This window comes from Phalacrocorax aristotelis, chromosome 10, assembly GCF_949628215.1.
Source record: "Phalacrocorax aristotelis chromosome 10, bGulAri2.1, whole genome shotgun sequence".
Taxonomy (NCBI): domain Eukaryota; kingdom Metazoa; phylum Chordata; class Aves; order Suliformes; family Phalacrocoracidae; genus Phalacrocorax; species Phalacrocorax aristotelis.
Genome location: NC_134285.1, coordinates 18,591,172 through 18,615,638, shown reverse-complemented (window position 1 = coordinate 18,615,638; position 24,467 = coordinate 18,591,172). Strand labels below are relative to the sequence as shown.

The 24,467-nt window shown below is 58.5% G+C and overlaps 1 protein-coding gene across 1 annotated transcript; it reads left to right on the top strand.

Annotated features, from left to right (window-relative positions):
- Positions 1 to 300: 300 nt before the first annotated feature.
- MAPK8IP1 (mitogen-activated protein kinase 8 interacting protein 1) lies at positions 301 to 24,274 on the top strand. The gene is made up of 12 exons (XM_075105548.1): positions 301 to 425; positions 7,424 to 7,529; positions 14,151 to 14,384; positions 18,044 to 18,125; positions 18,346 to 19,227; positions 19,873 to 19,948; positions 20,411 to 20,583; positions 20,875 to 20,984; positions 21,128 to 21,247; positions 22,255 to 22,325; positions 22,691 to 22,789; positions 23,235 to 24,274. The coding sequence occupies exons 1-12, from the start codon at positions 340 to 342 to the stop codon at positions 23,305 to 23,307; spliced, it is 2,112 nt and encodes a 703-aa protein (XP_074961649.1). The 5' UTR covers positions 301 to 339; the 3' UTR covers positions 23,308 to 24,274.
- The last annotated feature ends 193 nt before the right edge of the window (positions 24,275 to 24,467 follow it).

Here is a 24,467-nt window from a genome sequence, read left to right as displayed (position 1 = left end):
TCCAGCTGCGGGCACAGCTGGGAGGGGGGGCGATCCAGCTGCAGTCACATCTGCCCCGCCGGGGCTGGCGTTTCCCAAGGCCCAGGTGATGCGGCTGGGGACGGGGTGAGGGGTGTCGCCTTTAGCTGCGGCCACATCTGTCCTGCAGCTGCCGTCGGGACCGCGGGAAGGAGCCCCCGGGCTGCTCCCCCCGCCCTCCCCCCCCCCCCGGCGGCAGGTATGTCCCTCCCCGCTGGCACCGCCAGCATCCCCCTCCCTCCCTCCATCTCTCCTTCCCTGCCTCCTTCCCTGCCTCCCTCCCTCCCGCCCGCCTTCCGCCTGCATGGAGAGAGCCACAGAATGGCGGAGCGAGAGAAAGGAGCCGCATCCCCTCCCGCCTCCTCCCCCTTCCTGGGGCTGCACCTCGCCTCGCCCCCCAATTTCAGGTACCGGCCGTTCACACCCCCCCTCCCCCAGCCCCGGGATCCCCGCGGGGCTGCCCCTGCCCCCCGCCCCGCGCTGCGCTCCCCATCCCCTGCCACCCGCCTCCTCCAGCCGTTCTGCCTCCTCCCCGCGCATCCTTTCGCCTCCCCTCGACATCCCTTCGGCCCCCCCACCCCAGGCACCCCTGAACCCCCACCCCACACATCACTCCACCCCCCCAACACTGCTTCAGCCCTTCCCCCCCAAGCCCACGTCGGCCCTCACCCCATATGCCATATCAGTTCCTGCCAGGCCCCCGCTTGGCCCCGTGTCCCCTTCCAACCCCCCCAGCCTCCTTACCTGCCTTATCTCCTCTTCAAACACCTCTTCCTCATTTAAAAAAAAAAAAAAGCTTCATTTCTTTCTCCACCACCAGGAAAGCCTTTTTCTAGCCCTTTCCTAGAAATCCCAGGTGCTCCCGCTTCCTTCCCAGCCCTGTGAAACTAACCCCAAGTGAGGTGGTGGGAGAGTGCCAGAATTGATCCTTTCAGCAACACAGAGTGCTTCCATTGATTTGGGATGCAGGGGGCTGTCTCTCCTCCAAAACCCAGCAAGGCTGCTCATGGGGACTTCCCGTGGCATGGGCCAGGCCAGGGATGGCTGGAGGTGCTGACCTGTGGGAGTGAGGGGCTTCGGACCCTCTGGTGCCTCCCGAGGGCAGCTCTGGAATGGGGATGCACTGGGCAGGTAAGGGAGGTCTGCCACTGCCCACGGGTGCGGTTCCTGGCTTTGCTTGCTTGCCATCCGGGGGAGGCTTGATGCTTCTGGCAGCTGTGCCATCATCAGCCATTGCACTCTGCTCGCCTCTGGCGCCCAGGGGTGCTGCAGGGGAGTTGGCTGGGAAGGAGGGATCAGTACCGGCTGCTTTGTGTGGTGAGATTTTGGGGAGGAAGAGGAGGGGCTGGTCCACACTTGGGGCCGTCGCTGAGCTCATGTCTGCCTCTGGCAGGCCCCAGGCCCTGAGGCGAGGAAGCAGGCAGGTGCAGTTGAGCTATGGGGATGTTCAGGCAATTTAACCCTGAAGAACTCCTCTGCTCGTGAAGCCCCTTTGCCAAGCGGTGCCAGGGCTTCAGCAGCTGCTTCCTATTGCAGCGCTGCCTGCGAGAGCTGCTGGGAGCTGTTGCAACATTGCACAATTAAATGGTGCCTCTGGAAATGTCCACCATGGAGAAGGGGCTTGGCCACCGAGGTGGGCCAGAGATTGAGCCGCCAAGAAGCTCCAGGCCCATGAGAGGGTCAGGCTTGCAACCCTGTGCTGTCTGGATGCAACGGCTGTCCCCTGGGCACCCTCCTGCTCCCCAGCAAACAGTAACACCTTGGGAGAAGAATGAGGTGCTGTTTCTTGCTGTGCTTCTGACCTTCAGAAAGGGAGCCTAGCACCCTGGTAGCCTGCCCTGGGGAAGAATCAACCTCCGTGTCTGTGCAGCTGGGTGGAGAGATGGGGAGTTGGGGCAGGAGCTCAAGATCTTCCCTGGGCACTGAGCTCAGGGTGTGAGATATGAAGCAGAAGGAGATGACAGTGATGTCCCTGAGCCTGGGGCAGGGTCTGGCAGACCAGAGGCAACACTGTGGCAGAGAGTTGCATGCGAGGAGGGAGCCCTGCTTGCACAACATTTGCAAGCTGAGTTACATTGCACAGCTTGGGCTGTGCATGTCCCAGGACCTGCATCCCCACCGTGGGGGCTCGGTGATGGGCCATCCCCTGTGGCCGAGCTGGAGCTGGCAACGATGAGCGTGATATAGGATGAGGGATCAGCCCGCAGCTGGCGGTGAGGCCCCAGGTGAGCCCTGCCCTCTCCCCCAGCTTGCTGCTTGCCAGATGAGGTATTTCAGCCCTCTGGTACGCATGCCTGCTCTTCCAGCTCCCTGAGCCTAAGTGTTAGTTGACTGGGGTGGCTTGAATTGAGCGGTGACTTGGTCCTGGCCAGCAAGTGGCCTGATGGGCTGGGGTCTGAAGTTCTGGTGGCCAGAGACGGTGCTCTGGCAGGTCCTCATTGCCAGCAATGGTTTGGTGCTGTCTGAGAAGAGGTGGGAGGAGAAGCATGGTGAAGTGAGCCCTCCTTTAGCCAGGACAGCCTCCAGAGATGGATGCTTACCATGACAAGAACAGCAGCATTTTAGGAGACAGCAATAAAAAAGTTCTTCTCATCCAGCGTCCCTGTTGTCCTTAAGCCTCCCAAAGCCATGCGGTCAGGGCTGCGCCCTGCTGAGGCTCCTCGGCATCTTTGGGACACCATGTTGCTGCTCCTCACCCTGTCAAGAAGCTTTGCCAGTGCTTCGGGCCAAGCTTTTCTGCGAAGGGCCCTCTGGGGTCTCTCCGGGAGTGGTGGTCCCTCTTGCCAATACAAGGGAGGCAGGAAGGACTGGCACAACTGGGGTGCAGCTGGGTGCAGGGCTCTGCATCTCTCGCCCTACTCCACTGCCTACCGGAGCATGGCTCTCATGTTTCTGGGACCTGGGGAGGGGATCAGCAACCGATTCCTCTATCTCCCTCTGGTTTCCACAATCCACCTAGCTGCTGGGGCAGGAAGGCTCCTAGGGAAGGAAACCCTTGGGGAGTTACTTGCATGGATCAGGAGAGAGGGGAGAAACTACCCCACTCCTCAGGGAGCTCTGTGGGAAAACACAGCCCTTTCCTATGTCATTGCTGGGGCCTTGGGAAGGGTGGGTGTCTCCGGGGAAGGAGACCTCCCCATCTCCTCAGGAAGTTCAAGGAAACACCTTCAGGCTGAGGCAAAAATCAGTCCCAGCAGTATGGGTTGTTTAATGTGTCTGCTGTGCTCATGTGGAGCCATCAGAGGAGCCTGTTTGGAGGCAATGAGCTGGGTCTCAGTGTGGGGCTACCTGTCTTGTGAGGAGAGATGAAAGGGCTGTCTTCTTCTGATGGAGAGAGAGAGGAGCCTTCTCCTTGGTTCAAATAAAAGAGTCTCTGTGGCTCTTGCAATGGAAGAAAAAACCTGGTGCCAGCCAAATGTGGGATAGTACTTTCCTTCCCACTGATGCTGGTTACAGGGCTCCCACACAGCGCTGCCTGGGAGCAGAGTACCAGAGTCTAGCCCAGCCAGCCAGGCTTGTTGGAGCCCCCAGCTCCATCGTGCCATGTTGCCCTGGCCAAGTCCCCGAGTGGAAAATCCTGTGCAGTGGCAGTGGGCTGGGGAGGAGCTGGAAATACTTTTTTCCCTGGCAGGGGATGGAGTGGAGGGAGGCACAGAAGCCAGGCTTGATTATAAGGCTGTTGTTAGGACTGTGATCAAGCTGCTTCTGCTAAGGCCAGGTAACGGCTGCCTGTGCTCACAAGGACACATGTGCTCCGTCACTCACAGTTCCTGGGTGTCCTGAGTTGATCAGTTCTCATGCATTCGGCAAGTCTGCCATCCTCCACCAGCCTCTCAGCACAGCTTTCAGGAGAGCACCCATAACCTCTGCAGATGCAGGGCTTGCCCACCCTCACGTCTGGGGGGCAACCTCCCACATACCTGCGATACCATGGTGCCCGTCTGCAGTGGCACACCTGTGACACCCGTGCCTCCGCTGCTGCCACTGGGGAGGGAAGTTGGCCAAAATATCCATGTAGGTCCTGCTCAGACTTTTACTGCCAATGATGGAGCTAAGGAGAGTCAGAGCTGTTTCATTTTGCTGGTATTTTTAGGCTCTTTGAGAAGCAAGAGAGAAAGGCTGGGGTGTTTCCAGCACAGGGAATGGGGCGGGGGAAACAGATAGCCTTCCTTGTATCTCCTAGGAAGTCCTGGAGCATCCATGTGAGAAAAGTGTGGGAATGATATGGAGATAGAGATTTCTTTATTCATTGCATTAAGCGAGGAGGTTTCAAGCAGAAAAAGTGCCTCTAGGCAGAGCTGATGATAGGGAAGATGGAGCCCTGGATACTGTTATCAGGGAGCTGAGAGACAACGAACACAGTATCACAAGTGACATTCACCGTTGGCATGGCACTGGTGCAGTGGCAGGTTAGCTCAGCGGAGTGGTCCAGGCCACCAGGTGAACTGGACTTCTGCTAACATCACCCAGCTTAACCCAGCTGGGGGCAAAGCTGGGTCCCAAGGACCTGGCAGTGCCAGTCAGGCTGGTGGGAGATGCACCCATCACTCACAGACCGTATTTCCTTCAGCAGCAGATGAGGGGTGGGAGCTCGCAGAGCAGCTCTCAAGTATCTCTCTTGGGATAGAAGGGGTTAGAGATTGGGGGAGCTCAGAGGTGGCCCTGCCTGAGGCGGGAGCAGGGCTGGGGTTTAGGTGGGGCAGACAGGGAAGGGGCTGCACTCCTGGCACTGCTCTGTGGCAGCTGGGCTTGCCCCTTGGTGAAGGTGCTCCTCTTGCTTGCCTCTGCTCAGGGCATGCAGCTGGCTGCGATGCTGGTCCCACTGTGCTGGAAACGCTCGGGCCTTTGCGTCAGTGAGCCGGCCCCGCTCTACTTGGTGAGAAGCCGGATGAATGCTCCCACCTCCTGCAGGAAGGGATCCCATCGCTGCAGCGGGGCAGAGAAGGGCAGAGCCCCTTGTCCCTGGCTCAGCCAGTGGTGCTGCAAAGGCAGGAGGAGGCTGGGTGGTGCGGGCACCCGTGCCGGGGTAAGCAGATCCCCTGTGCCCGCTGCAGGTGCTGGGGAACAGGCGCTGGAGCAGGACCAGGAGCCGGGCTGGCTGGCTGGCAGGCGGAGGCAGTCAGCATCCCCGACAGAGTGCAGGGACTTGGCAGTGGCTCAGCTGGGGAGGTTATTTTTTTTTCCCCCCCTCCAGGACAGCTGATTCCATCTATTTTTAATGAGCTTCCCCAAGTTGCGCAGTGAGGAGACAGAGCAGCGCCAGCAGCCACGGACTGCGCTGGGGCAGGCAGAGGGACAGCGGGTGCCTGGGGCTCTGCCGTCACCTCCCTCATCCCTCCTCACCCTGGGCCTTGGGGTCTTCTTTGGGGTGAGAGTGTGTCCCCCAGGTAAGGGGGGTCCTCATCAATGCAGCTGCCCTTGAAAATGGAGTCGAGCACCGAGGAGGAGAGTTGGCTGGAAGATCAGTGGGAGAAATGGTAGGGGATCCGCCGGGCCTCGGGGAGGGGGGGCTGTCCCCGTGGGCAGGCACAGGGATGAGGGGCAGCCCCTCACCCCTGGGTGCATTGCCCTTCTCCATGAGCCGCAGGACAGGAGCAAACTTGTCACTCAGCTGAGCCCAAAGTTTTCCCAGCTGCGCAGGGGGCTGCATGGCAGCCAGGCACTGGAGCGGCAAAGGCGGTTCACCGCATCCTGCCGTGCACCGGCATCTCCGCGCAGGGCCTGCACATCACCTCCCCATCCCTGAGAGTGCGAGCAGGGCTGGCTGTCCCCATCCCGAGAACGGGTATCACAGAGCCAGGGAGCCCCTCGGTAATGTGCCTCTTGCCAGATGCTGCAGTGCCCACTGCGCTCCCATGCCGGGGCGGGTGGAGGCACCGAGCATTAGCAGCTGATGGTGTCCCACCCTGGCGACCCATGTAACCAGAGAAGAAATCGATTTGTGCTTTGAAGGCTCCTCATGAGCCTCCCCCCCCCCCCCCCCCCCGCTCTTCGTTTTCTCCCTCAGGGCAGGAGCGGGTCTGGAGCAGGGGCTGTGTCCCTGCCCACCCCCCCCAATGCATGTCCTGGGGGCTGTCCCCATGGGCACAGCTCTTCCTGGCCACTTTCACCTCAGGAGCCCACCACTGGGGAGTTCCTCAGAAACATGGAGGGGAGATGCTGCTTCCCCCATGGGCTTCTCCTGTTCCTTTCCCAGCTCTGGGGGCTGGAACAAGGGAGTTGTTACCCCTCCATGGCACCAGCTTGATGCCACTGCAGCGGGGGAGCCCCAAGGTGTGCGAGCGATGCTTAACATAAGGGTGGGAACTCTGCAGGTCACCCTTCCTTCTCCACCTGTGACAGCCAAGCTAGAGAGGGGTGCCTGGCTTGGCATGGTTCTTCCACCAAGTACCTCCCAGCCTGAGGAGCTGGGAGCAAATGGAAATGATGGCACACAAAGCAGCACCCATGGCTGCTCCAGACAAACTCAGGGAACTGAGCTGGTTGGCAGAGGGCTTTCAATCTGGGCTCTTTTATTTACCCCCACGGTAATGAATAAGCAAGAAGAGCCTTGCGGTACCATGACAGAGAAATGTTTTAATGTACAGAAGCCAGGAGCGCCTCACTGTCCCCCCAGGGATACAAGCAAGCATGCGAAGAGCCTGCCCATCAGCACATTTCCAGCCACTAAAAGGATATCTCTGCAAACTTTTCAATGGGGTGTAATGAGCCTGTGGGGCTGACATCCATAAGGGACCCCTGAGGCCACACAGGTGGGCTCAGCAGGGTGGGCTTGGCAGCACCAATGGCTGCAGGGATGCCCGCAGCCGCCCTGGGGAGTAATTTTGGCACAGAGGAAAATTGCTGCCCTCTCTTACTGCAGGCAGCTGGGCTGGGACATGCCATGGCCGGTAGGTTTGCAGTGCTTGCAAGGTCTGGGGGTCTTGATATGGTCGCCCATCCCAGGGGCTCCATCCTGCAGCTGTGCCCTGCCAGGACCCCCATCCCTTCTCCTTCCTGTAACCTTGGCCTTTGCCTGCTGGGTGTCTGTGCCCAGCTGGGACAATCCCAGAACCTGTCTGGGCTGGTGGAAGCCAAACCTCCTGGGAACACCTGGATGTGCCATCTGTCCTGTCCTCTCCCAACTTGCACATCCCTGCTGGCTTCAGTCAGGCAGGAGCTGGTTTGGGGCAAGCTCCTCCTGCCTCCCCACAGACGCCGACCATGCCAAGCCCAGCTGTCTGGTGGCAAAAGACCCATCCCCTCCAGAAGGAGCCCACTTCCCAGTCTTTCTACCCAGTAAAGACTGGGAGAACCTCTCCCACCATGGGCGATGCTGCTCCCCGCCCGCAGGCAGAACGCTGCCCTGCACCCTCCTGCCCGCTGCCTGCGCAGTGGGTGACCACCCTGGCTCTGTTCCCTCCAGGCTCACCCATGACATCAGCCTCGAGGAGTTCGATGATGAAGACCTCTCTGAGATCACTGACGAGTGTGGAATCAGCCTGCACTGCAAGGAGAGCCTGGCCACCCGAGTAAGCATGATGGGGATGGGGAGGGAGACTGGGTAGGCAGAGCATGCTGGTGGGGCTGGCAGGGCCAGCAGCTCCCGTGCAGGGCCACCAGATCCCCAGGCCAGTGATGCTTCCTTACTGTACCCATTGCCACAACCCCAACCCCCTCTGCTTGGCAGTGCCCCCTCCACATCGCGGCACAGCACAGACCCTTTTTGACCCAGCTAAACCCAGGGGACAAAAAAGCATCTCAAGGCCAGTACCTTTTGGTCCCCACTGTGCTGGAGGGCCTTGAGTTCATTCCTCAGGGATGAGCCTAAGGGTTTGGGTGTGACTGAGGGCATGCCCCCGATTTGAGTGGGATGGCCAGCGAGCCTCTGGCACCCAATGGGCATCCTCAGGAAGCAGGAACACATGTAAGGTGGCACCAAGGGTCCTGCACAGGCTGTACCTCTTGCCCCTCTGTGCATCCCTGGACCTGCAGATGCAGCTGAGCTGGCATGGTGAGAGCCTTCCTCCGCTCACCTGAGGCATTACTTCTGCCTGCCTTTAGCAGGAACCATTGTCAGGTGTTTTGGAAGTGGGAGACCTGGCGTGACAGTGAAACGGGATGGAGGAAGTGGCTCCAACCCCAGCAGGCAGCAGGTGAAATAAATAAAGGGAGGTGTGAAACTGCAGGTCGGTCTCCCATCCACCTTAAGCATGCTGGGGCACACTGTGGAGACCCCAGCAAGGTTAACACCACTATTTGAACTGCCTGAGAAGGCCATGGGAGCAGAGACATGGAGATAAATTGAGAATTACATTGGGTTTGGAAACATGCAGAGATTCTAGATTTTGCCAATGTGTTTCATGCTAAAGAGATGCAAATACTGGAGAAGCAACCAAATGGTTTGAGAATCATTTCATCCCTCAGGAAGAATATTTCCTCTGCAAAACTGATGAAGACCCAGCATGGAGGGGAAAGGCAGGGGAATGTTTTGCAGATTTAAAATTAGACAGTGAATTTGTGTTGTTGGGAATCCCTCGTTGCAGGCAGGAGGGTACAGGCAGATCTCCTCCCTGGGAGGTGCGGGTGTCCTGCTGTGCTCCCTGGCCTAATTTGGGACCTTCCCAGCAGAAATTCGGCTGCTCCTGGAGATAGGGCTGCTGCTCCACACCTCTGCTCCCGCCACAGCTGCCTCCTGCTCTAGGACGTTATGGCCAGGGACAGACATGGAGAGCCTGGGGCTCGTGGGCTGTGTATGCTGAAGGAAGGAGGGCTAACGCTGGAGGGAAAACCAAAGGCAAACCCTGTGCTGGGTGTCCGTGAGGGCACAGCATCGGGAAGATCCTCCTGCCTGCAATAGGTGAGGCAGGCAGGGGCTGTGAGTGTGTTGCTGGATGCTTCCCCTTAGCCATCCCAATTCTCCGCTGCTGATAGCACCACTGGGCTATCAGGACAGGATTTCCCTTTCCTTTTTGGACTGCCAGCCCTTGGCTGAGGTTTGGCAGGGAGGATAAGGGGTGTGAGGCGATTTGCAGCTCAACTGCTGCAGCCCTTCCTTGAGGGTGAGGAAAAATATACTGTTTCATCCATTTAAAACAGTTTACTGAAGGGTTTCTGTGTCCCTGCACTGCGATGCAGAGACCTGCCTCTCAGTAGAGCTCACGCTCCAGCAGTGAGCCCCACGTCTTCCCTGGGGATGGCTTGGAGCTGCTTTGCATAAATGCCTGGGTGCACTGAGAGCCTGCTAGGGTGGAAGGGGGATGCGAGGCTTCTCCCAGGGAAGCAATGAACTATTCATAAACACAGCAAAGAAAGAAGCCTATCATGCTCAAAAAAAAAAATGCTTGCTAAAAGTATATCCAATGGTTTATATGGAACACAGAGGATTGCCTAAGGAACAGAACCAAAAGCGGTGACAGCAACAGCGGTGAGAGGGGCTTTTCAATCCCAAACACTGAAGGCGAAAGCCAGGGAGCTTTCCAACCCAGCTGCCGTCCGGAGTGAGCTCGGAGTGACAGGGTTGCAGGAACTGCTTGATGGAAGCAGCCAGGCCCAGAGGGAGCGGCTTGGCTGGGTCTGCGTGCCACACAGGGGCCAGCAAATCAGTAATGACCCACGGCCAGCATCAGCCAGCTAATTGCATCACGTGGGGACGGCTGACTTGGCAAGTCAGCCCAATGCTGGGGCTGGGGCCAGGGGGGCCCCACGCTGATCCACTGCCTGCATCAAGCTCCTGGTGCTGGTGCCGCAGAGCACCCGTGGTATGTAGGATGGAGGGTTGGTGCCTGTCGTCCCTGCAGCGACAGGCGGCTGGCAAAAGCCCGGTGATGGAGCGAGAGATGCAGGGTGAGAGCAAGCTGCCAGCTTGCCAGATCACACCAGAGCAGAGAGCAAAGGGAAAGGGGGAAATAGAGGCTCTGGGGAGCGCAGTGAGCCATGGGGCTGGGGGCATACAGCCACTCTGAGCTTCCCAACCCAGAGGCAAGTCTCTGGAGAGATGGGCAAGTGCAGGAAGTGCCCCAGTAGCAGGCAGAAAAGCACACAGACAGAGCAAGGTGACAAACCCTGCCAGAAGGCTGGGCAGGCGGCTGCTGGAATGGGATGACCAGTGACCTTGGCAAGCTGGGTGTCTGGGCAGAGCCGCTTGGAGGCAAAGCCCAGTGGCAGGAATAGGCGGTTTGTGTGGAGTTCAACACCCAAACAGAGGTGGGGTTTGGGGATTTTTTTGGTCCTGGAAAAACAAAGATGACTTCATCATCAGCTATTTTAGCAGCTTGCTAGAAATAGTGGTTTGAACACACAGAAACTGCAAGGAGGCATAGACTGATGTTTGTGCAAAAAGGAATTCTATACGACGACAAGGACCACACCTCATGGACAGGAGACCACGTACTAAGAATGAGGAATATTCCCAAACACGGCTGAAATACCCCTTAATTTCCACAAGAAATCCTGGGTGAATGAAATCCTGGAGCAAAGCGAGGGGTGGGCTGCGGAGAATGCTCAGTGGAGGAGCAGAGCTGCCTTTAGGGCAGTTGAACGGCAGGGCAGGAGGCTGGCTGGAGAGGAACAGGGGCCACCAGGGTGAGGGACGCCACCCCCACCTACCAAATGGCAGCCAGCTCCTGCGGGGCACTCGTGCACGGTTGCAACAGAAGCACCAGGCCTTTGTCTCGGGTTTGGCTGCTCTTTGGTGGCTTGGAAATCTGGGGTGACTGTCCCTGGTTTCAGCAAGATGGATCGCAGCAAACAACCAAGCTATAGTAAAGGCTCAGTGCCACATCTGTATTCAAGGAGCTGCAGAAAACAGTTAATGCAATATTGAAAAAAAAAAAAGAAAAAGAAAAATTAATACCCTTCCTGGAAATAACTGTGACCATGAGAACAAGTGCCCAAAGGATAAGAGCCAATATAGGGCTGTGCTGAGCCTTCATGGTCTGCATGAAGAGGCCTGAGCCAGCCATGAAGATGCAGATATGTGGAGAAAAAAACCCAAAACACTTTGGGTTTCCAGCATAATAAGATGGCTGGAAATGCCAGGCTTCCTTCTGATGTTCACCGTCACTGATCCAGCATGCCTCTGGCAGCAGCTGCCCCTGGAAGGCCAGTGGGACCCACTGCAAAGGGGGAAGCAGCTGCCATGAGCCAGCTAACCTGCTGACCGGGGACTGGCGGGGAGCTGGCTGCATGGGCTGGGAGTAAGCGATGCAGCAGCAAGGTAGCTGCTCACTCCAGGCAGCTTTTCAAAGGCTGTCCCATGAAGCTGCCTCTGTGATCTGTTGCCAGCTGCGGCTGAGCCAGGCTGGGGGCAGAGAGGCTTCTCCTGGTGCTTTGAAGGCACAGCAAAGAAGTCACAGCTGGGTGGTAGGGAGAGGGGACACAGCTGTCCCCTCTGCTCAGCAAGTCCCCCTTCCTTCCCCATACTCATAAACTGCTTTTCCCAGCTGAAGGTTTTGTCATTCCTCCTCTGACCGGGAAGAGTGCAGGGGTGGGGGAGCAGGGAAGAGCCTTTCGCCTGCTTGACAGTAGCGGGTACAGACCAGGATCACTCAATATCTTGCATATCACCCCTCTCCCCTTGCAAGAGCCTTTAATTCCTTGGGAAGTGAGCAGCATCTGTCCCTTCCTGGAGCCAACAGCATCCCCCATGCAGGTGGTTCCCCTGGATGGACCAGTGCTCCCAGCATCTCGCAATTGCAGCAGCGCTCGAGCTGCCCCGGCACGCCTGGGGCCCATGGACCACAGCGTCAGGGCCATCAGAGACTGGTTGCTGGCCATGGGGACTTCTTACCGTTGGGATGGCACTGTGTGTGTGGCAGGTAGCAGCAGCAGGAGCACGCTAGTGTCACGACCATCTCCAGGATGGATCTGTAATGGAGGTGAGATCCTCCCTTGTAACTGCATTGGGGTCCAGGTATGCATCTTGTGTAGATCCTACCTCAGGATTCAGGCACTGGTGCCCACAGACTGAAGGGACTTTGGGACGTCACCTCATCATTGTGTCTGTGCTGAGGCATGAGTGTACTCAGGCTGGCCTTAGGTTACACGAACTTGTTCCTAGAGGGCTGCTGAGGCAACCTGTTCTGGTGGGGCAGTGTCCTTCCAGTTAGAAAGGCTTCCCAACTTCTAGTCCCTGCCCTCACTTTGCAGATCACCGCAGGTCCCGCTCAGATGGTAAGGTGATCTGTTGCTGAGTGGTTTCAAAATCACTTTGTTGTGCTACAGTCCATTAATAAGTTGTGGCTTCCTCCTAGCTATTGAACCTGGAATGGTGCATCCCTCCTAAGCGTACTTGTCTTCAAAACAGGTAGTGTTTTGTTTTTCTGCATCCTTCTGGGACTTTCCCTCCTCTGTGAGTTTTCTGAGTGATTCCTTCAGCTACAGGCTTACTGAGGCAGCATCATGAGCAGTCTAGTCTGAACATCACCAGCTAACTCAAACACACCTACCTTAGCTAGGTATGATCTATTTAGCTCTGCCACAGAAACACAGAACTTTTTGTGAAGGCAGACATTAAAAACAAAGGAGTTAAACGTTTAAAGCCTTGAAAGGATGGTTTTTGGTGGCAGTGCTCTTCCAGGTGCTCACCAGGTACCTGCCAGGGCTGCAGCAGGGAAACTGGGGTGAAATGGCCCCCATGAGAGGGGTCATACTGTGCCTGCAGCAGGCAGAGCCCTGCCTGTGCTGCCTTTAGTCCAACGTTTTAGGAGCTGGTAGCAGCAAGAGCTGTCAGAGGGGCTGCCACAGCTGCTGGGGCCGTTTCTTCTGCCACTGCTCAAAGGGCATCCTCTATGCAGCTGGAGACACAGATAGCATTACCTGAAAAAAAATGCTCTTCTCCATCTCTGCCCGCTGATGAGTTTCCAGTCACCACAAACAGCTGATAACACAGGGAATTCAACTCACTAGTGCCAAGTTGCAGTCGTCATTGCTGGCTGCAGCAACCTGTGCACATGCAAGCTCCTGTAACTGCAAGGAAGATAGCTCAGGAAGGAAACCGCTGACCTTTAAACACCTGGGGGGACATCAGTGCCTTTTTACCCAGAAATGCAGCCATGAGGGCATCCTCTCTACGTAGCTCTCATGGGTCATGGTGGCCACCTTGCTCTGAGGGGGCAAGGAGAAAGAGTGGGGCTGCTCCTGGCCAAAGCCCGTGGGTGACTGGAAAGCTAACACCAGGCTGCCAGCTTGTCGGGCATCCCTTCTGCGCGGCTTCACATCCCGATGTGTACAAATGCAGGGTGTATGAGAAGAGGCTTGTCCAAGATGAGGAGGCCAAGGAGGGGTGTAACTGCTGTTGCCAGCTGCCTAGTGGGCGTTACAGGGAAGAAGGAGCCTGACTCCTCTCAGAGATGTGCAGTGAAAATGTCAACCCCATAGAGAGAAAAAGTAGTAGTAGTGCAGCAGTGGCACTGTTCCAGGTTCTCTGTCCATGAGGATATTCAGGCGTGATGGGCAAGGCCCTGAGCGACCTGGTTCAGGCAGGGGTTGGACCAAACCTCCAACCAAAACAATTGTGCTCTTGGATGAGCCCCAGTGGCCAGGACAGGAACCAAGAAAGGGCATGGTCTGCATTGGGAGGAAGAATCATAGGACAGCCCAGGCTGGAAGGGACCTTGAAAGATCACCTAGTCCAACCTTTTGTGGGAAAGGGAGCCTAGGTGGGATTATATAGCACCCTGCCCAGTCGCGCCTTGAAAACCTCCCACATGAACTCTGGGGAGGTAGTTTCAGTGAATGTTGCTCTCACTGTAAAAAAAAAAAAAGCCCTGTTTGTGCCGAGGCAAAACCTGGGCGTGCACATTTGTGCACTTTGGCGTGATGGTTACACATACCCGCAGGCACCTGCCAGGAATGCGGTGATGGAGGGGTGTCCCCTCACCGGGGGACAGGGAACGAGGGTGGATGTAGCTTGGGGAGGCGGGGACGGGGCTCGCTGGCTTCGGGAATAACATCCCTGCTCCTTTAAAAGGAAGAGGCCGCTGGGTGCTGATGCTGCACAGGCTCCCTCCCCCGCCCAATTCCCCGGCCCTGGCGGGAGGCGCGGCGGCTGCCAGCCCGTCTGTCTGTCTGTCTGTCTGTCTGTCCGTCCCTCCCTCCCTCCCTCCTTCCCTCCCTCCCGGTGGCCTGATCGCGGCTGCTAATCCCGGCAGGGCCATGTGAGCCGGCCGGGCGGCGGGGCCCGGGCGGCGGGCGGCGGGGAGGCCGGCCGGCTGCAGGCGGAGATGCTCCAGCTCGACCTCATCGACGCGGCGGGGGAGGCGCCGGCCGAGGAGCAGACGGCACCTGAACCCCTGCAGACAGAACCCCCGGCCGGGACGACGGATGTTTATAAGCCGAAGAGACCCACAACTCTCAACCTCTTCCCGCAGGTGCCTCGCAGCCAGGTGAGGCCGGGATGGCGGGATGGCGAGCGAGCACGGGGGGCTACGGGGAGGAGGAGGGGCAGGGATGCTCCCGCCGCCGGGGGATTTTGTCTTGGAGGGACGAAGGGCGGGGGGGATGGCGGCGAGAGGCTCCACTGCTCCTACCCGCGACGCCCGGTGGGGCCGCGACCCCCCGGGAGGTCCCTGCCCGTCACCCCCCTCATCCCCGGGCTGGGCCCAGCGCAGGCTCTGTCCCTGCTGCTGAGCCGGAGGGAGCGGTCTGGGGGCCCGAGCCCCTGCAGGCTGTGCCCCCTCCCCCGCACGGCGCCTGCCCGGACACCACAGGGGGTGGATGGGGGGGTTTAGGGGCTGGGGGTCTCCTCCTTCCACCCCCGAAGTGGGGAGGAAACCTGCCAGGACGGGGCATCTGTGTGGCAGGGCTGAGCTGTGCCCCCAGCAGAGCCTGTGGGACAAGGGCCAGGTGGGAGCAGGGACAAGTCCCTGTGGGGATGGAGAGGAAGCGAGGTGTGGCATGCCAAACGCATGAATGAGCCATCGCCGTGGGACAGGGCACCACGCCGCGGGGCTGGTGAGCCCAGGCTGGCACCGCTGGCCAACAGCTGGCTGGGCTCCAGCCCCTGTGACAGAATAGTGACACCAGCTGCCCTGCGTCCAGCGGTGGGGACTCGGTGGCCTCTGCATCTCAGCAGCGGTGCCTGGCAAAAGAAGCATTAATGTCAGCACCCCATGCGAAAATTAGAGACAGAATGGCAATGGCCAAAATGGTGGCTGGGAGGATGAGGACATTCTGTTGTCTCCCTTGCTCTCAGATTTTGCACAAGGTTTTGGATGGGTTTCCCCAAGACTGCCCACCCCACGCAGCCTTGGCATTGCTGTTGTACCCGAGCAGGCGGTGTTTTGGTGGCCACACACTGACCACTGTGGAATCCCTTTGCCCCATCTCTCCTGCAAACTTCACGAACCCATGCAAGATGCATGGCACACAGGGCTATTTTTGCTACCCTCCTGCGTTCAGCCGTGCCTTCTGCCAAGTAGGAGGATTTTCATCATGGTGACGCTCGGTTGAGGAGCATGAAGCGAGAGGCAGGTGTCCCTGTGGGTGACAGATGGGGAGTAGTTGGAGCTGAGTGTCACCAGCTCGGCACCAGCAGCTGATGCCAGCTCTCTGCCTGAGGCCACGGGTGGGAGGAGGAGGAGGAAGAAGGCACAGAGCCAGGATGAGTGCCCTCAGGGCACCTGGCACTGGCGACTAAGGCAACAGGGCTGGGGAGGGGGGCAGTCCCACTGAGCATAATGGACAAAGGAACAGCAGCAGCCTTGTCCCACCCTATGCAGCGCCCTGAGGAGCAAGTGGCACGTGGCAGCCACATCCAGCTGGGGGATGGGGGGGGGGACGGGGGGGGGGGAACACGGACACAGACAGGGGGATGGGGCGATGGAGGGGACAGCAAGGCCCCCTCCTGGGCAGCTGTTCCCAACCAGTGTCCAGGGATGGCAGCAGGCCTGCAACAGGAGGTGGGGGCTTTGCTGTGGCTGGCAGCGGGAGTCTGGAGCCAATGGGGATGGGGGCACATGGCTGGGGCATGACTGGCCAGGGAGGGCAGCGCTGTCGGTGGCATCTAGCAAGAAGCAGAAGTGCCGGAGGCAGGCTGGCTATAAGCTTCTTGGGGTGCCTGTTCTGGATGGCTACCTCTGGCCTTAGGCAGATACTGCTGCCCACATGTGTGGTGCCCTAAGGAGAGGACAGGGTGCAGGGCATCCCTTGGGGACCGGCCTGAAATCTGCTTCCACCTGTGCCAGACCCTCCTGCACCCTTCTGGCTTGCCCAGCTCCCTCCTCCTGCAGGTAGTCAGAAGAGGGACTGTGGCCATGTATCCTCTCTTGAATGCCCAGCCAGGGTACTGAGCTGCCTTCCTGTGTCTCCAGCCTCCTCGTTCTGGGCAGGGTGTGCATGGGCAGGGCACCATCCCACCCTCTGCTCCAGCATCTCCTTTCAGGGCCAGGAGCTGGCTGTCTTGGTTGCTGCTGGACTCTCTGTGAGAGTCATCCAAGACAAGTGGCCTGGGATGAGAGAAGCATCCCCAACTTCCCAGGAGGGTGAAAACAGCTGCTGGGACTGGCTATGTTCATCCTCTAAGATTTTGTGAGCGCCTCTCTGCCCTGGCTGTGCATTACATATCCCAGAGTGCCCTGGTCCTGCAGGATGGGTGGACTCTGGGTTCTGCCTGCTCGGTTGCTGCCTCCTGTCCTTGTCTGGGTAGCTGGGCTGGCTTGTGCACTGGCCCTGTGGAACTTTACACACAGAGGCCATCTCTGCGGCCGCTCACCTGGCCCGCGTCCCAGCCCATTGTGTCCCTGGGAAAGGCAAGAGGGGACATGCCGTTATTTGCCTTGGCACAGGAAGGGCTTGCAGAGGCCGTGCTGAGAGGTCACTGAAGTCCTGTAGCAGAGGTCTCTCCCCTTCCTGCATGGAGGCAGTGATCTGGCAGCTGTGCTTCAGCAGTGTGCAACTCGGTGGAGTTTCAGGGCAAAGGCTTACTTCGTTTTCGTGGGGAAGCAAACTAAGTACAAGGCAGCTCCTGTGCTGCTGGTAATAACTGCAGTCTGTGGTGATAAGGCTGTGAGAAAATCCAGGCAGTCCCAGCAGGGCTTAGTACTTGAGCAAGAATTAACTGTGTGGAAAATGGCACTGCTGCAGCTGGGGGAGAAACACGCTTGCAGAAATGAGCAGGGAGGACTTGGCCCCCATTAGCAGGAGGGCTCTTGTTAGAGGGAGACCTTTGGGACCAGGGAGGGTTCTTCTCCCAGCCCTGCAGACACAAGACCACTGTGGTTCCCTGTCCCCAGGTCTCAGTGAGGCTGAGCGCATGTTGCCCGGTGCGCACACATGTGTGCTCACACATGGCCATCCACCCAGGGCAAGGTGGGCAGGGCACAGCACCCAAAGAAACTTGCCTGAGCATGGGCAGCACGGGTGGCCCAATCCTGCCTCACCTCTCCAGCTCATCAGGATTGACATTGCTAGTAGACTATATATGTATATAAGTGCATCTGCATGTATAGATATGTATCTGTATATGTGTGTGGTGCATGTATACACACATATCTGTGTGTCTGCGTATTTATACCCCTATATACATGCAATATGGATGACTCCAGTAGCAGGTATCAGTCTATCCAGTAGCTGGCTCCCAGCTGGGCAGCAGCACAACCCCTGGCCTTTGGGACTTCCCCCATTTAATAACGTTGAGTGGCTTGAAGGCAGGCAGAGCCTGAAGGATGGGAGCATATCATGCCTGCCCAGCCCAGTCAGGCGCCAGGCAGGCTCAGGTCTTGAATTTCTGACTTGTGACCGTCCACCTATGGGTTCCTGTATCTGAGTCTCTCCCAGGCAGACAAGCACACCCATCCGGGCCAGGCCGTCTGCCTCCCAGCTGGCTCCTTGCCTGCCCTGCTTTGGCTGCCGTGCCAGCTCTCCCAGCAGTGGTGTGGCAAGATGTGGGGCTGACTGGGGGGTCCCCCCAAGCACCTCATGCGCCTGTGTGCCCAGGCAAGGGGGCAGCTGAGCAGGGCGCTGCAGACCCGGGGAGGGATGGGTGCTGCTGTGCCACGTGCTGTTTACTGTTTGGGCTACAAGGCGGCTTTGTTCTTCTCCTCAGGACACTCTGAATAACAACTCTCTGGGGAAAAAGCACAGTTGGCAGGAGCGGGTGTCCCGGTCATCGTCCCCTCTGAAAACAGGTGAGTTCTTGGGCTGTTGGCCAGGGGCAGCTCCTTGCACCCTTTCGTAGCTGTCAGGAGCCTGGGGCAAATGGTGGTGGAGCAGGAGGTTGGGGAAAACATCCCACATGGATGCAGGGTGCATGTCCATCTTGAGTCTGGGTGGCATCCCTGGTCACCTTCCCTGGCAGGGAGTGTCACCCTCTGCAGGGCTGTCAATGCTGATCTCCTCCCCCTCTAGGTGAGCAGACCCCTCCCCATGACCACATTTGCCTGAGTGATGAGGTCAATCACCAAAACAGCACAACCTCCACCAAAGACCGGGGCACGTCCACGGAGAGCCCGTGCCGGCGCACAGCGGCCACCCAGATGGCACCCACCTGTGTCGCTTTGTCCCGGCCACCCGAGAAGCACCAGGCCACCAGCCGGCCCCCACCACACGGTGCCAGCGTGGTGGTGGTGACAACAAGGGGCCCCGAGGCCCACCGGGACCGCATCCACTACCAGACGGACGTGAGGTTGGAGGCCACAGAGGAGATCTACCTGACACCCGTGCAGAAGAATTCAGACCCCCTGGAGACTGACAAGCCATTCCTGTCTCAGTCCAGTGAGAACCGCATGTCCCTCAGTTCCGACATTGACACCTCTGGCTATTCGGCCCTAGCAGGGAAAACCAACCCCTCCATCAGTGAGGAGGACGAGGTGCTGGACTACATGTCCTCCCCTGACAAGACAAACCTGCCCAGGGCTTCCTGTGGTGGTGGGAGCGGTGGCTCCCGGCCAGGGCACAACCTTCAGAGAGCCTCGGTGAGTTCGGACACCAGTGCCCTCTCCTACGACTCGGTCAAGTACACACTGGTGGTTGATGAGAACGTGCAGCTGGAGCTGGTCAGCCTCAAGCAGTGCTACTCGGGCTATAGTGACGAGAGCGACTCGGCCACCGTCTATGACAATTGTGTCTCCTCGCCCTACGAGTCGGCCATTGGCGATGAGTATGAGGAGGACGCAGACGCACTGAAGCGTGACTCAGTCTGCCTCTCTGAGGACTCCACCCCCGAGGCAGACATCCACTTCTCCAAGAAGTTCCTCAACGTCTTCATGAGTGGCCGGGCGCGCTCCTCCAGTGAGTGCTGGGCACCGGGGGGAGGTGGGCTGGTGAATGCCTGCCCAGGCAGCCCTGCTTGTTCCTGGTATGAGGCTGAGGGCACACTCAGGGCCCCACAGCAAGGTGGGGGGGCAGGGCAACCAGCAGGCACCAGCCCCAGCTCCGCTAGTTGCAGCCTGTGGCTTCATCCCTGGTGGCTTGGGAATTGGGGGGGGGGGGGGGGGCTTGGAAAAGCCTTGCGACCTGCGGGTGGGGGTGGCCAGGGGTGTTTCAGGCTGCTATTTTGGCTAGCCTGAGGTATGGCTGTGCTGAGGGTAAGGCTGGGGGGTCTCACAGAGGGACAGCATCCCTCCTGGAGTGTCCCCCTCCTCCCTGAGCCTGGAGGAGCACTGGGGCTGATGGCATGCCCCAGTGGGCAGGGCTTCCTGCGGTGTGGCCGGTCCCACACCGCTGGTGACACCAGCGGTCACAGCTGTGCAGGGTGGCACAGGGAGGTTGTGGTCCCAGCAGGGGACCAGCTCTAGTCGTGCCTTTCTTTCATGTGGCACCACGTGGCTTCATCTCAGCCCAGGAGCATCAGCAGCCGGTTTGCCTTGATGTCCATCCTTTGGTGTGGTGCTGACCCCCCAACGCTGAGCTGTCCCCCTCTGTCTTTGTCCCCAGGTGCCGAGTCATTTGGGTTGTTCTCCTGCATGATCAACGGGGAGGAGCAGGAGCAGACCCACCGCGCTGTCTTTAGGTGAGCTTGCAGGCGTGAGCAGTGTCCCCAGCCTCTCATGGGGCAAAGCTGGTGCCACCGTGCCACCGTGGTGGGACCAGCCCAAAACCCAGTGTTTCCAGCTTTTGGGAAGCCCGAGGGACCAAACCACTGCCCATAGCTCGTCTCCTGCCCTGGGGAAACACCTGCCCAGGCTGCTGCAGGGACAAGACCTCTGAGGGCAGCCGGGACCTTTGGGGAGCAGCACGGGTGATGCAATGGGCATACCCTTGCCTTAGGTGCCAGGCTGCTGCCACCTTCTGAGCCTAAACCTGCCTAGATGCTTTATTCAGCATCTCAGGTCCCCATGGCTAATTACACCTGCCAGCGTGCTGCCTGCCTGGGCTGGTGGTCGGTTTTGTGTTGTCCCTGGCCCCAGCAGTGTGCCAGTGAGAAGGCCACCAGCGCTGCTGGCTGGCTGGGTGCTAGTGCCTCCCTGCCCAGGTTTGTGCCTCGCCACGCGGATGAGCTGGAGCTGGAGGTGGACGATCCTTTGCTGGTGGAGGTGCAGGCAGAAGATTATTGGTACGAGGCCTACAACATGCGGACGGGTGACCGGGGCATTTTTCCTGCCTACTATGCTATCGAAGTCACCAAGGACCCAGACCATGTATCAGGTACCAAGCCTCCATGCACAGCCTGCTGACATCCCCCATCTTCTGTCCCCCTCCTCTCTGCTGAGCAGACCGAGGTGCTGAGCAGTGGGATGGAGGGAGGACCAAGCTGGGCACCCAGCAGGCAGCGATGGGCAGCTTCTGGTGCAATGCTGGAAGCTGGCACCTGGTGCCGCAGGAAGCCTTCCCTGGGCAGGGAAACATGCAGGTGTGGGAATATGGAGCAGTGAGGTGGGTCTCGTCCCACATTCTTGGTCACCAGAGACGATCCCTGCTGTGTGCTCTCTCTTCCAGCTCTGGCCAAGAGCAGCGACTGGGTGGACCAGTTTCGAGTGAAGTTCCTTGGCTCGGTGCAGGTTCCCTATCATAAGGGCAATGATGTGCTGTGTGCGGCCATGCAGAAGGTAGTGTCCCACCCCATGCCTGGGAGCAGGAGCACCTGCTCCTCCTGGCAGCAGGGCAGAGCCTCAGTTGGGAAGGGAAGGGAAAGCCATCATCACTGCTCACAAGTGCCAGGGCTTTCTCTTTGTGTCTTCTCCCCCACCAGATTGCCACCACGCGCCGCCTCACTGTGCACTTTAACCCACCCTCCAGCTGTGTCCTGGAGATCAGCGTGCGTGGGGTCAAGATTGCTGTGAAAGCTGATGACTCCAAGGAGCACAGCAAGGTAGGGCCCAGCTCCCCGCTCTTCTCGTGCCTTCCCTGACTGCTGGCTCATTTCCCCTGTGCTACACGTCATGTTTGCGTATGAAAATGGAGGATTTCCACCTGTCTAAGGGTGTGAGAAACACCATCAGCAGGGTTGTAGGCCCACCTCAGGGTCCCTCACAACCCACAGGCTCCCAGCTTTGGGCCATACGACCAGCTGATGCCCTCACAGCTGCCAAGAACACTGCTGCACTGGGATGCTGCGAGTTGAGCCATGCCAGTAATCTTTCAGCTGCTCCTAAACCTTTCTGCGGCTATTTTGAGTGGTGTCCTCCAGACCTGCCCTGTAATCTCTTTAGCTGGCTTTGGCAGGCTGCTGATTAGCGCTCTGCATAAGTAGCCTAGCAAAGCACGGCAAGATGCTGGGCAGAGGCAAGTGAGAGCTTTGCAGCAAGCCTTTGGAAAACCTCCCCTACAGCTGACGGGTGAGAGTACGTCATGGCTGTGGATGCTGTGGCAGGGTGCTGGGCTGGGGTTTCTACAAGCCCTGCCTGTATCCAGAGGATGCCATCAACTTGGTTGCTCTTTAAACTTGTATAAGTTCTCATTTCTGGCTGAAACTCTTTGAATACCCAGCCTTGAATGACATATTTAGTTCTAAGTTATCCATTCACCTCCTATCTGCTGGTGTTTCTGAGAGCCTTTTTAAGTGAGGGAGAAGGGCTGTGTGCACTGGGCAAACAGCAGCACTGACCCTAGCCTGAGTGCAGCCTAACCAAGGGCCTCAAGCCCATGGGAGCTGCTGGAGGTAGAGGTATCCGGGGTGGGAGCCAGCAGGGCTGCCTGGAAGAGCACCCTGTGTGCAGGTGCTTGGGGCCATCCTGAAAGTGCTGCTGGGAGCAGCCCAGGATCAGGCTCCAATTCATTTTGCTGCTCAAAGTGTATATTTCCAGGGGCCAGAGACCGGCTGCCCCACAGGGTGGTAGGGAGGAAAGCTTTCACAGCTCGTTTCTCTCTCCCTCCCAGGTAAACAAGTGTAGCCATTTTTTCCAGCTGAAGAACATTTCCTTTTGTGGGTACCATCCAAAGAACAACAAGTGAGTAATAAGGAGGTGTGGAGTGGCTCTCAATGTCAGCAGCTCAGCACAGAGGCTTTGCTGTCTTCCTGATCCCTGGGGGCAGCACAACTGGGGCTGGGAAGGGAAGGGGAGGGTTCCCAGTGCCCCAGTCCTGAGGGCTCCTCTTCCCCACTGAGTCCAGCACTGCAGCTTCATGAAAAAGCCTTTGGGTGGGAATTACATCCCAGCTCTCGGCATGGGCCATGGCAGCTGGTGGCTACTAGGGTTGGTGGGGGTGCAGATCCCAAACCCCTATGCTCAAGGGTGGGTACACCTCAGGGATGCTGGGGTCCCTGTACCTGCTTGTCTGCTGGTCCAGTCACACCCACTCTCTCTACCCTCAGATATTTTGGGTTCATCACCAAGCACCCTGCTGACCACAGATTTGCCTGTCATGTCTTTGTCTCGGAGGAGTCCACAAAGCCACTGGCGGAGTCTGTAGGGTGAGTCCTGGCTGGGCAGGGAGAGAGGTGCTTGCTCCCGAAGGGCAGGAGGAGTGAGGCAGCCAGGCTGAATCCTGCCATCTCCCCATATATGTGGGGTTTGGACCTGGCCCCAGGCTGGCACCTCTTCCCTCAAGTGAGAGGCTTGGGGTGAGAGCCAGGGCTGACAGGGCTATGGGCAGCATATTCCTGACAGCACTGGAACAAGTCCCAGCGCAAGGTTTTGCAGGCAGATAACTGAAAGTCATGCGCTGTGCAGGCAATCAGCGCAAGGATGGAGACCCTGCAGCTCTGATGGCAGCTCTGGGTGCTAATGCAGGAGGGGCCAGGGGCTGGAGGGTCAAACTGGCTGCAGGGTAGGGAGGAAGGGTGAGAAGGAGAGTGAGGCTCTGTAAATGCCTCGTGGGGAGGATGCTGCTCAGCTTTGCTCGGTGCTGTGTTTCAGGAGGGCTTTTCAGCAATTCTACACGGAGTATGTGGAGTACACGTGCCCCACGGAGGACATCTACCTGGAGTAGGAGCTGGCACAAGCACCTCCTGCACAGCCAGGGCTGCAATCTCGCCCCTTCCCCGTGTCATGCATGGACAAGAGCTGCTTTGAGCCTGGAGGAGGAGTGGGCCTGTGGCAGGGCTCCCCGGGGCATGGAGCGCCACCTCTTTTTCATGACTCCCCTTCCTCAGGCTGGGGGGAGACGGGAGGGGGGAGGGCTGGACAAATTGTGTTTATTGTACAAAATACTCTTAGTTTATTCTATTGGAGAAGCACCCGCTGGGTGCTCTGCCTGTGAGCAGCGGAGGGGTGGGCAGCAGCGTGCTTGGGCCCTGTCCTGCTGCAAGCTGGGGTGACAGCATCTCCTCCTTGTGGCTGTGGCCCAGCTTCCCGTCACGCCCCTCTGGGGTGATCTTTTTTAATGCAGTGGTAGGGGATTCAGACTCTCACGGTACGAAGACACAGCAGCTATAGCAAACAAGACCCATGTGTTGACTCATGCCTGGGTGATTGGCTTGCCCTGGATGTGCATCACCACCCTGGGGTCAAGGCTGCTGGGTAGGGGTGACAGAGGAAGGCCTGGTGCCTCCTCTGCCAGAGGCATGGTAGCACCAGGATGAGCTGAGACAGCTCACCCCTACCTCTGCCCCCCCACCCATCCCTCCCCTATTGTATCTGTGCCCTGGGGAGAGAGAAAAGTGTCCCCAGATACCTCCCTGCAGTAACTACACCCCTGGGAGGGGGGACTTTCTCTGCCCCTTTCCCCCTCTCCCTCCAGCTGCAGGTGGCAGAGGCATTGTCAGGGCTGGGCCGCCCCAGGGTGGTGGGGCTCGGTCCCTGCCAGAAGTGGGCCAGGGAAGGGCTAAAGCCTGCAGGGTGCCACGTGAAGCACCTGAGCGGTAGAAGAGCACTCCTGGTCCCTGCAGCCATCAGTCTCTGTGCTTCAGCTGGATCTGCTGCGATGGCAACAACTATTAAATATGATGGTTCCTGGAGCAGGGCTGCCGTGCTGTTTGTGTCCCACCATAGTGGGTTTGGGCTCTGGCTCGTTCCTCCCCTTAGGACCCCAAGAGGAGGTGGAGCTTCTCAGGGTTGGTCCGAGAGCCCCAGCTGCAACCCTTGGAGGCCAGAGATCATTGTATGATGGTTGAAGAGGCCTCTGGAGGTCATCCTCTCCGGTCCTCACTC

Excerpts from the sequence above, each read along its gene's own strand:
- MAPK8IP1 (XM_075105548.1), top strand. The coding sequence starts at position 340 with ATGGCGGAGCGAGAGAAAGGAGCCGCATCCCCTCCCGCCTCCTCCCCC. Across the intron at positions 14,385-18,043 it reads CGCAGGTGCCTCGCAGCCAG|GACACTCTGAATAACAACTC; the intron begins GTGAGGCCGGGA and ends TCTTCTCCTCAG. Across the intron at positions 19,949-20,410 it reads ACCCACCGCGCTGTCTTTAG|GTTTGTGCCTCGCCACGCGG; the intron begins GTGAGCTTGCAG and ends CTCCCTGCCCAG.